The sequence below is a fragment of the Neodiprion virginianus genome, chromosome 3 (genome assembly GCF_021901495.1).
Source record: "Neodiprion virginianus isolate iyNeoVirg1 chromosome 3, iyNeoVirg1.1, whole genome shotgun sequence".
Taxonomy (NCBI): domain Eukaryota; kingdom Metazoa; phylum Arthropoda; class Insecta; order Hymenoptera; family Diprionidae; genus Neodiprion; species Neodiprion virginianus.
In genome coordinates, this window is record NC_060879.1 from 18,623,354 (window position 1) to 18,635,406 (window position 12,053).

The 12,053-nt window shown below is 37.2% G+C and overlaps 3 protein-coding genes across 10 annotated transcripts in view; all 3 read left to right on the plus strand.

The window, feature by feature from the left end:
• The first annotated feature begins 683 nt into the window (after positions 1 to 683).
• On the plus strand, positions 684 to 3,461 carry LOC124301193 (polyubiquitin-A). Its single transcript, XM_046755966.1, has 2 exons — positions 684 to 840; positions 1,218 to 3,461. The coding sequence occupies exon 2, from the start codon at positions 1,224 to 1,226 to the stop codon at positions 3,282 to 3,284; it is 2,061 nt and encodes a 686-aa protein (XP_046611922.1). The 5' UTR covers positions 684 to 840; positions 1,218 to 1,223; the 3' UTR covers positions 3,285 to 3,461.
• Positions 3,462 to 3,605: 144 nt separating this feature from the next.
• LOC124301194 (uncharacterized) lies at positions 3,606 to 5,633 on the plus strand. Its single transcript, XM_046755968.1, has 5 exons — positions 3,606 to 4,257; positions 4,381 to 4,571; positions 4,645 to 4,755; positions 4,833 to 4,971; positions 5,071 to 5,633. The coding sequence occupies exons 1-5, from the start codon at positions 4,193 to 4,195 to the stop codon at positions 5,387 to 5,389; spliced, it is 825 nt and encodes a 274-aa protein (XP_046611924.1). The 5' UTR covers positions 3,606 to 4,192; the 3' UTR covers positions 5,390 to 5,633.
• A 1,458-nt stretch (positions 5,634 to 7,091) lies between these two features.
• LOC124299489 (phospholipid-transporting ATPase ID) overlaps positions 7,092 to 12,053 on the plus strand; it is a 122,346-nt gene continuing 117,384 nt past the window's right edge. For 5 of the 8 annotated variants that reach the window (XM_046752709.1, XM_046752711.1, XM_046752704.1 and 2 more), the window contains exon 1: positions 7,092 to 7,224. The gene's annotated coding sequence lies outside the window, so the exon portion shown is untranslated. The remainder of the gene's footprint in view (positions 7,225 to 12,053) is intronic. The other 3 variants (XM_046752706.1, XM_046752705.1, XM_046752710.1) reach the window with 2 other exon arrangements.

A 12,053-nucleotide genomic window follows, 5' to 3' on the forward strand; every position in this document is an offset into this window, starting at 1 on the left:
TATCATCGATGCGAGAAATGTTTAATTGGTTACTATTCAATGCTTGTCGAATTTCTAGACTACAAACTTTGTCAGCATTTTTGGGGAACAGCATTATTGAATGCATCCGAGATAATATAAAGATCTTGTAACATATGCACATTGTAAATTTATAGGTGCTGCTAAATGAGCCGCTTTACAATGTGTTATCATCTAAATGTATTATACTGTTGTACGGTAAATTATGCGCTCGTTTCATCAAAAACGTCAACGTTTGCGTTGAAAAATGAAGAATATTCTTTTGTTCAAACAAATGAACAGAAGCTGATAGTTTATGTGTTTCGGACATTTTTAACGTAACCATCCTTGAGTTTGTGCCTTATGGTGCCATCTGGTCTCCAGCAACGGAAGACCAATATCAAGAAAATGTAAAAAGAGTTTCGGTTACTCCGCTTATACTTTGTGAAATTCGCAGTGGTCAAACAAATATTTTAATCATAAAAACGAGCACGTTCCAGATACCGCATCAATTTAATGGTAGATAAGGTATTTTTACTCACAGTGAGCAAAGAATATTCTAGAGATCGCTTTGTTCCACAAACCAATGAGATTCGTCGACGTTAGTTCAAGGTACGTGACGCAGCTGAATTTCAGCTAATAGGAACGTCCGCGCAGGTTCGTTCGCACCAATCACGCGTTTCTTCTCCATTGGCTCGGGTGTCTATAAATGCCAGATGCACGGTGGCCCTGATATTTAGTTACGAAGCTGACGCCGAGTTTGTACGAGCAGTCTATTCGAAGTCATTAATAGTTCAGTTTTTGCGTTGCATTTAATCGCGTTATTAATAAGTTTCACAACAGGTAAATATCAAATATCCGTTCAATTCCTTCCCCGAGTTTTTCTTGTGTGTGGAAAACTGTACTGCCTCCTTTGTTCACGGCTTTGTTTCACAACCGTCCTTTGTCGACATGTCGCCATTAGTTTTCCATCATTGATCAGAATCTGCAGGTCTCAAACCTAACGGTACTACTTCAACTCGTCACTATTATTACTGCGTTTAGTATTTCTTCACGGATTAAACTGATTTCCAAGTTTTTCCTATCAGCTCTTGAAAGTTTTAGATTTAATCGATTTTCGCCCTCAATTCCGTTGTTGCGTTGTCCGCCATTTTGTGAAAACTGCCAAACTTATTGATCCACGACTACACTGTTCTTACATCGTGTTTTCGTCGTTTCAGATAAACATGCAGATTTTTGTCAAGACCTTGACGGGGAAGACCATCACCCTCGAAGTTGAAGCATCTGATACGATCGAAAATGTGAAGGCCAAGATTCAGGACAAAGAGGGAATTCCACCAGACCAGCAGAGATTGATCTTTGCAGGAAAACAGCTCGAAGATGGCCGCACCCTTTCCGATTATAACATCCAAAAGGAATCCACCCTCCATCTAGTCCTTCGTCTTCGCGGAGGTATGCAGATCTTCGTGAAGACCTTAACTGGCAAAACCATCACCCTTGAAGTTGAGGCTTCTGACACGATTGAAAATGTGAAAGCAAAGATCCAGGACAAAGAGGGAATCCCACCAGACCAGCAGAGATTAATCTTTGCCGGAAAACAGCTCGAGGATGGCCGCACTCTTTCCGATTATAACATCCAGAAGGAATCTACTCTTCATCTGGTCCTTCGTCTCCGCGGAGGTATGCAGATCTTCGTCAAGACCTTAACTGGCAAAACTATTACCCTTGAAGTAGAGGCTTCGGACACAATTGAAAACGTGAAGGCGAAAATTCAAGACAAGGAGGGAATCCCACCAGACCAGCAGAGGTTGATCTTTGCCGGCAAACAGCTTGAGGATGGCCGTACGCTTTCTGATTACAACATCCAGAAAGAATCAACTCTTCATCTTGTCCTTCGTCTCCGTGGAGGTATGCAAATCTTTGTCAAGACCCTAACTGGTAAAACCATCACGTTGGAAGTCGAGGCCTCCGACACTATTGAAAATGTAAAGGCAAAGATTCAAGACAAAGAGGGAATTCCTCCAGATCAGCAGCGTTTGATCTTTGCCGGCAAGCAGCTTGAAGACGGACGTACGTTGTCGGACTACAATATTCAGAAAGAATCCACCTTACATTTAGTTCTTCGACTGAGAGGTGGAATGCAAATTTTCGTCAAGACTCTCACTGGCAAAACCATCACGTTGGAAGTCGAGGCCTCCGACACTATTGAAAATGTAAAGGCGAAAATTCAAGACAAGGAGGGAATTCCTCCAGACCAGCAGCGTTTGATCTTTGCTGGCAAGCAGCTTGAAGACGGACGGACCTTATCAGACTACAATATTCAGAAAGAATCTACTCTTCACTTGGTTCTCCGACTACGTGGTGGGATGCAAATTTTTGTCAAAACATTAACTGGAAAGACAATCACGTTGGAGGTTGAGGCTTCGGACACTATTGAGAATGTGAAAGCTAAAATTCAGGACAAAGAGGGAATTCCTCCAGACCAGCAGCGTTTGATCTTTGCTGGAAAACAACTCGAAGATGGTCGCACTCTTTCGGACTACAACATCCAAAAAGAATCCACCCTGCACCTTGTCCTTCGGCTGCGAGGAGGGATGCAAATTTTTGTGAAGACTCTTACTGGCAAAACCATTACCTTGGAAGTCGAGGCCTCCGACACAATTGAGAACGTAAAAGCCAAAATCCAAGACAAAGAAGGCATTCCACCAGACCAACAGCGACTCATCTTTGCTGGAAAGCAGCTTGAAGATGGACGAACCTTGTCTGACTACAACATTCAAAAGGAATCAACCTTACATCTGGTTTTGAGGCTGCGTGGAGGTATGCAAATTTTTGTCAAAACTCTCACTGGAAAGACAATTACTTTGGAAGTCGAGGCATCTGATACAATAGAGAACGTGAAAGCAAAAATTCAAGACAAGGAGGGAATCCCACCAGACCAGCAGAGATTAATTTTTGCTGGAAAACAGCTGGAAGATGGGCGTACTCTTTCCGACTATAATATTCAAAAGGAGTCCACCCTTCATCTGGTTCTCCGACTACGTGGCGGTATGCAGATCTTTGTCAAAACCTTGACCGGCAAAACTATCACCTTGGAGGTTGAGGCGTCTGACACAATTGAAAATGTCAAGGCCAAAATCCAAGACAAAGAAGGAATTCCTCCAGACCAGCAGAGGTTGATATTCGCAGGGAAACAGTTGGAAGATGGGCGTACCCTTTCAGACTACAACATTCAGAAGGAGTCTACTCTTCATCTGGTTCTTCGGCTCCGTGGTGGATCTCTCTAAAGTCAAGCTGGAAAATTCCAATATCTGATCTCGCTGATATGATCTAAATGAAAAATTGATAGTATTGATAGCGTTATTGAATTTTTTTTACTTTCTCCAATAATAGTGCTTTCACCAAAATGTGATAATATTGATTTATGCTTCAGCAGCTAATAAAGAATTCAGTTTAAAATGTGACTATTTATCATGCATTCATTCCTTCCCTACTGAACTCTTAATGTTTATTGTTGTTTTCATTTCAGTGTTTGGTTTCCTTTTTTTTTTTTTATACATAAACTGATTGTTATTTTTCGCTTCTTCAATAAACTGAGTAATACATCAAGTACAGGTCGGTTGATTTACATGGTATTAATATTTATTATTGATGAGCATCAAGTTGATGACACGAAGCTACTCATTTTTAGGATTGAGATTGTCATTTGCTACTTGGATTGACTGACATATTAATTAATTCAAATATACTCATACTTTGGAAATTCAACTCTTAAAAACTCAGTGGAGAAATTGCAAAATATAGATTTCCGTTGACTTTATATTATCTCTAATCAACGATATAGGTTTCGATGAATGCTCATAACTTCGATAACTCCAACATCGGTAATATTTATTAGGGATTTAGGTGCTATTTTATTCCAACATCGAATAACAATTAAAACATGGTGTCAAATTTTTAAGCTCCAAATTTTATTTTCATACGAACTCGATCGATTGCTGCGTTTGAACCATAAACAATTATACCAAGTGGGACGGGAGAAGACATGCAGTCTCCAAGAAATTGATTGGTCGTTGCAGGGAGAACTAGAGGGCTATAGACATCATCACGGCGAAGTGTTTGATACGAAGACAGTTTTGATAGTATTTTATACACAGTCTGATGCACTTTTTTTTTAAAGAAAAAATCGTAAAATATGGTGTACACTTGTTTTGTGTGCAAGAGGCGAGGGAATCTAGGACCTCGAAGATCTTTCCATAAGTAAGTGCATAAAATGTGAAAGTAAGGTTTGGTTCTTGTATATGAATATAAAAGGATTAACAACTTAAGATAAAAATTAATCAAAATCACAGGGTTGAAAGTGTAATTTTTTAAATACTTCAGATTTCCTTCAAACAAAGTTCAAAGGCAACAATGGTTAGACAACATTGGAAAAAGCGACATGGTTGTAGGAAGTCGAACAACAATATGCTCGTTGCATTTTGAAAACAGCTGTTTTCGTTATGGGTTAGTCCGTGGTAAACGATTATTGAAAGAATGTAGTCTACCAACTTTATATTTATCAACAAATAAAGGTAATTACATGCTTTGTCAACTGTGTGACTTAGACGACATAATACGTTGTCAACTTATATTTGTGTATCGCAGATTTTTGGATCGAAGAAAAAATCGAGGATGATTCTATGACTTCAGTTAAATCAAACACTTGCGCTACTTTGGCCAAAACTATTGCATCGTCGTTGTCAGATGAAAATGAAGGTGATTAAATGGTTCGTCAAATGTGTGACTCGTGTGAAAAAGTATATACATTTTTAATTCATATTAGTGTATCGCAGATTTCTGGATCAACGAAGAAATTGAGGATGATTCTATGATTTCACGATCAGTTGAACCCGATGCTTACGCTACTTCAGCCAAAATCATTGTGCCGTCGTTATCAGATAAAACTTCTATCAGCAGATTGGCCATCAAACGGTATTAGTTGAATATAACATCTTTCAGCGATTAGTAAGAATACGATACTTGTGACTAAGACTTTTTACAATTGAGCTAATTTTTATTTTTGAACCACAGATCTGGAGAAACCATAGAGGGTGGAATCCCAATCCTAAACAAATTTTTGAACAGTATGACTCGGGAAAGATCTATTCAAAGTCATTTGAGCAATACTACTGATGCAAACATCCTACAGGATCTATTGAATCAAAGGAATGCAGAAATATTATCATTACACCGACAAGTCAAGAGAATGCAGAGAAAAACATTAAGTTTGAAAGCTGATAATAATAAGTTGAGACGGAAAATGAAGCGCCTTGAAAATGAAATCAAGCCACTGAGAAAAAGTGTGATTATTACGCAACAAGTATCAAAAAATAAAAATGCCATGCAATAAATAAAAATTTCACATGATTTATTATTTCACGGCTATTGCTGTAGAATTATTTTTTTAAATATAGTGTTGAATAAATTGTAGCTGCCCCAGTATGCAAAATACAGAGGTAACAAATTATTATGCTTACTGGATTCAGGGTGTGTGGTCGTTCCAAATTTATTCCGTATCCATATATGGTAAATAAAATGAATTATCAATAGAACAATCATAGAAAAGTCGGTGAATTTTGTCAAATTAATAATTATAAATAGAAAAATCATAGAAAAGTCAGTAAATTTTGTCAAATTAATAATTATCAATAGAAAAATCATAGAAAAATCGGTGAATTTTGTCAAATTTCTGAAAAAACTAAAATTTGAAAGTCAAAATTTCACAGTTTCAAAAGTACGAGCGAATTAATTGTCATAGCTGTGTATGCGTGTTTCAGTTACGAATGAAAAAGTTGAATAGAAGTAAAGTAAAAAGACCTAATAATAATTCCGTTTATTCATACATTTTCATGTTTTTGAACTTACACCTTACATTCATTTATTTTACTTCGCAATAATTTGGTATTTCTACAAATATATTTATGCATCCATATCTTTAATTTTTACTTATACAATCTTCATATTTTATCTTTTAATCTTAATTCTACTGTGATACTTTATTTTCAAATATGTTACATAAACTTGTAGCAATTCATCATGTCTTTTTTGTTCATTATTTTAATTTTCTAAGATACAAAATATCTGAAAAATTATAATTTTTAATGCGGAAAACATGGAGAAGTTGAGTAATTTTATAATTCAAAAGTAGTGACAGTCATGCCTTAGCTTACTATTGCCAGGTCAAGTAGTGAAGACAGAACCACTCTGATCGAAATTGTGTTGCACCAGATAATATTTGCCTTTTAAAAATGGGTAGAGGTGTCAAAAAACACATAGTAGCTAAGAAAAAGAGGACTTCCGGCAACAGGAGTACAAAGTCGAATAATTTAAATCGTACTGAAAAAGCGTACGAAAACTTGCAATAACTACAATTTTGGCAAAGATGAAGTTATAAACTAACACACAATCATGTCATGAGAAGTTGAAAACATTTTATTCAACAATAGTATTACCAATACTCCGAAATCTGTACAAAAAACATCGAAATTTCTTCGTTCTAATCGAGCATAATTATATTATTTCTTCTGTCCACAAAAATTTGTACTTAAATACGCGGAGAACGTTGTTGTTTTATTATATCAAGATTTGTAACCAAAATGGTTTAAAAATAATTCAATGTTTAATTAAGCACCATGGGTAATATCAACTTATCAATATGGTGCTGAAAACATAAGTCTCGATTCTTTGGTTATTACACCATCATTAAACGCGCATTTTTCATCCTCAAATGTTTCCTGTAAATTGAAATGATGAGTGAAATATGCTCGATCAGAAAAATAACAGACCCTAGAGATGTAAGTAGCAATTTATTTTTGATATGACGTCATACTCTGTGACGTAGCTGCAACTCAACCGAACAGACAAGCTGTACGTAGTTCCCTACCATACCGGTGCTGTTACAGGTGGTTGCATTATCAATTGCAAAGATAGCCAATCGCGTCATCGACGACGTTGAGGCGGCGGCACGCTGTAAACAAGTTCCAAAATCCTCACACAGATAGCGCTAAAAGTACCGAGTTAGTGGAACGCTGGATGTATGTATACACGGCCCTAAGTTTACGGGCAGCTGAAGTGTAATACGGACCAGTAAACAATATGGCTGGTGTATTTTTGTGCGTGGGTTATGTTGTCAGTGATGTACTTTCAAAGTGCCTAGCATGTGGCAAATAGAAACAGCTGCAGCTGGTAAGTAACGTAGTATTTATAATTCTCAATGAGATCTCTATCTCGGAACCGGCAAAAAACATTTATGCCATTTAATTGACTCGAGATCTTGAACGATCTATGTATTCGCACGTTTCGCCTGTTGCCTGTTGCAGATATCTGCAGCGGCGATTCACGCAGGATAGGCTGAATGCCAAGTGTCTTATAATACTTACATTAAAACTAATTTCATATCCTGCTACCTTCCGCCGCAATTGGATCTGGCAATTCCGTCGCACGTATTTGTGGCAGTTTCATAACGCGTGGTTGAAAATATGCCTTGACTGCAACGATCTCGATCGATTTTATACCCGCAACAATCCGCGTGGTGAATATTTTTTTTCAAGTTTGTCGATTACACGTATAGTCAGCTTTATTATTATTTGCGAATATTAATCATTAAAAAATTGGTCACAGGTCAACGTATGACCGATTCATGATTATTTCGATAAGTTGCACCGATCGTGTCTTGTATCAACGTATCGTGGGCGAATGGTGACTCGCGCGTGTAGTTGCACCGAGTAGTTAACGGAAGAATTCAAAGACGGTTACCCTTGGGCGAATTTTCGTGACCTGTACTCTGATGGTAAGTGATCCTAGGTGCCCCTGGGGTTGTAAGAAACCGTGTTAGCGATCTGGGAGCTTTTTTTTTATCGGTACGAGCCGTTTAACACGCAATTCCACAAGACAGACAAAACCACATTAAGGTAAGCCGTCTTATTAATCGAACGTGTCAGTCGCTTGCCTACCGGGATTTTACGATCGAGATCCGAGGAGTATGCGTTCAACTTGGGATAGTTGAAAGTCGAGTACTATTAGCTTTCGTATTGAGGTCACGGATTAACGGCCGTACGATTCGACTGTTTCAAATATGATAAATATGCAACCCGTGTTTGATTGCATGTTGCCCAAATGCGCGCGGATGATTCAAATTGTGTTTTTTAGGTGTCTATATAAACGTAGGGAATATATGTGTTGAAATATACATGCGCATAGTGAGTACGGCGACAAGCCAGCTGGGACAACAAACTTCTAGTCATTGAAAAATTCCATCAGTTAGCATGCGTCTGTTATGTACGCTAAGCTGCAAAACTAGTGCATCATATGTAGACTCTGACATTTTTAGCATAAAAATCGTTTTACCGGTTGGGTCGTACCACGTAGAATAAACTAAACGAAGCTCAAATTAAACCTTGACATTTGCGATATTGACTGTAACATGTGATAAGAATATCATGTGGTCCTCCACGAATTACCTCGACCAAAAATATCTCAAGCGAAAGTCGGAGAAATTGTAATAACACATATTTAAAATGCCGTAATTTTGCGTTGGTATTATGCTATGTTCATAAAATTAGTCGGAAAAAATATAAGACTGTGTGTATTTCTGTAAACTTGACACCCAGTTTTGCAAAAAATTAATTTTTTATGGGAGGCCTTGAACGAACCCCCTCAAAGTGTTCTAGAGTTCTTCGGAATTCTCGAAAATAGTTTTGGCCGACAAAGCTTTGGAAAATGATTCTAAAAAAAAGCGGTGCAACCTTGAGGAATACCTCATTTTTGAAAGAAGAAAAACGATTTTTTTTACGCGTTTTGAATAATAATCGAATAGTTAGATACTTACATACTCGGAATACGTGCAATAGTTCTGATTGTTCGAAATAGCAAAAAATCACGTGAAAATCGGTATCCCATTTTTGCAAAATCGTTAATTGTTACAGTGAAAAATATAGCCTCTTCGTTGCATATGACGAGAATTAATTCCGACCAAGGGATTCTGATAAGAGTTTTGAGTAGTTTCGCAAGAGTTCCAATAGTGACCGAAATGATTTTTTGTATGGTCGGATCGAAGCGTTCTTCGGATTTGTTATTTGGCTTACGATCACAGGTTAAATTCTGCGGTCTACATTTTTTTTTTTTTTGAGAACGTCCCTTTAGTTTCTGTCTTCTTATGCGAATATTCACGTACAACCAGCAACAACACCCTTATGACTTCGGCATATTAAGAGAGGCAATTTTAATGTCATATAATTGTTGTTTACTTGTAAACGTAGGTGTATAATTTTCTGCTGTACTTTATTAAATGGTTTAACCCTCTTTGTATAATAATGATCCAGATTGTATCAAAATTGATTTTTAAATTATTAATATCGTTATTACAGGAAAAACTTAATGCACCGCGAAATCAAAGCTAGATACACTAAGTTAACGAAGTATCGAAAAAAATTATTATTTTTCGAGATCAGAATATGATTTGCTACACATTGAGTTTGCACAACAAACGCGTATGTTTCTTTTTGTACAATAACGATTCAGCCAGTGATGTGTTAACGTTACAATTTTAACATCGTTCTGCACTTCATACTTCAGAATTCAATAGCAATTTGGTCTTTAATGGAAAAATTCCAAATGCAATTCGAAATAATCATAAAAACTGATTGGGTGAGAATGAAGAGGAATCGGGAAGGGTCAACGGATATGTCAAATAGTATTTTTTGATAGAAGAGCACAAAAATGGCGATTCCCGCACGATGAGTGGGAGTCTGGAGATGATTGTTTGGTAAATAATAAAACATTGCAGCCTTTTTCCCAGTTGAAACATTATAAATTAAATTGTTAATCTCTTAACGGGCTTCGACACCGATAAACTTTCTTATACTACTTTGCATCATATCCGCTGGGCAATAAATTTGAAATAAATGTAGCAATAAATTTTTGATGTCCAACTTCGATGAGTACTTTTTTCTTTGGAAAGATTGAAATCATTCTTTGTAACTTAGTACCTACAGAATTTTTCGTAACTTTTTCGAACCTGCCTTACATTGTACTCTACGCTTTAGTCGAATTCGGGTTTAGATGATATTGATCAGTTTCGTATATCTTTTGTAATTCAAGTTCAAACCAATATCATAGTACTTCCTACATTACACCGATTACTTCATTTAATTTTTCCACCACGAATTCAACATTTGGCATGTACTCCCAAGATGTACCAAGTTCCAATTATCCTTCAGGTCCGAAAGGGTTGTATAATATTATACCATGCACAACCCGAAAATTTATTCTATTAAATCGTTATATTCAGGCAATCCGTTCTTAGCCTGAAAATTTATTATCCGTCGCTCTCCAGTATGCCTAGAATCAAGAGGAGGGTGCCTTTTATTACTTCGACTCAAGCTCAATCAAAAATTTCGGCTGCTGTTACTGGGACCGAGTTCCGATAATAAGTTATTCTGGTATTTGAACGAACCCTGAGAAGTGACGCAATGATACATTATCGGGACTCGGATTTAGTTGCAGAAATTTTAGTTTTTGATCAGATATATCAAAGACCTTACTGCCACAAGGACGTATATCCAACATTGAAACGCAACTCCCTCATAAGTCGAAAATCAGGAGCTCTTCAACCAGAAGAGTGACCAGATGGGCGTAAACCATATTACTTTACCCTTGATACTGCTAAAAAAGTGTATGCTCGTTTTTGAAAAATGTTGCGAGATACGACTTTTTGGATTGAAAATGAAACGGTTATTTCCTGTTAGCTGTAAAGACGGAAAACTTTTTATCGTGAAAAAGAACACCATGCGATCAGTTTTAAAGATTACAGCAGATTTTTAATCTTGGTTGGCCATCGGGCGTTGTACGCGTACAACAAATTACAAATATTTACCATTGGAAACCGGAAGGCTCCTGAATGACTTCAAATCAGAGCACCTGGCATTTTGTTGAAACAATTTTTTTCTTCTCCGGTGGATTTTTCTGGGCTGGATCTCCGATGGGGTTGTTCTACGGGGATTGTTTCCAACGCGCATGGAATGTTTCTAATTCTAGCTCCTATTTCGTATATGTAATCGAAAAAATGACTGAGAGGCTCGTGTAGCTATAGGCGAAATCATGAAACCAGATGCACGTACGAAGACGTATCAATTAAAGTCAAAGGTAATTTTCTTTAGTTTGTAATTTTCAGGGAGACGAATGATTTATGGCACGTTGCGAGTCAGCTATTTCGTTTTGGTCACGAGTTTCATAAACAAGACAGTGGCAAACTAATTGGAGAAAGAAACCTCGAGAGTCGTGCGCGCGAGACAACAACGTCAAGGGTGGGCTTTTGTCGTATTCCTCGTTAAAATCTAGCGTGACTCCGGAGTTGACTCCACTAATTTCGTTATTACAAAAACTCATCCTCGAATGAGCTGCGTGAAATTCGTTATAAAACTGTATTCTCTACTCGTGTGCTAAGTCGCAATTTCGCTTTATATTTTCCGTGGAATCGATCAGTTTTTCTAATGTAAAGTCTTTCGTGGACTTCGCCATGAAAACTGAATTTGCCCTCCGCAGTAACGCCACACTCCAAGTGTAAAGTGTTCTTGAGGAAAATTTCATTTGTTATGTTCATTTTTCAGTTAAATAAGACTTTAACATCAATTTATTTTTGCACAAGCATTAAATTTTCGCAACACTGAGCGGTAAACGGAACTAAAAAGTTCTCTTACAATCAGTGTATGCTAAATTTAAACCGGCGTCTTTTACCTGGGGCGATCATTGTACAGATAATATTTAGTAATTTGTGCCCACGGTTGTCGAGATGTTTGTTTTTCGCCGAATTTGTATTATTGTAAGTGGCAGCACAGCTGGTATCTAATATCACCATACATACACCTGCCAGGTATGTACGCCGTCCTAACTAAAAGGATACAAAAAAACAAAAAACAAAAAACAAAAACGAAATTTAATAAAGTGCTATATAATATTCCAAAGAAATAAGCGTTATTTGCACTATTAACATATAATTATAGCTATTCGTCAGAATA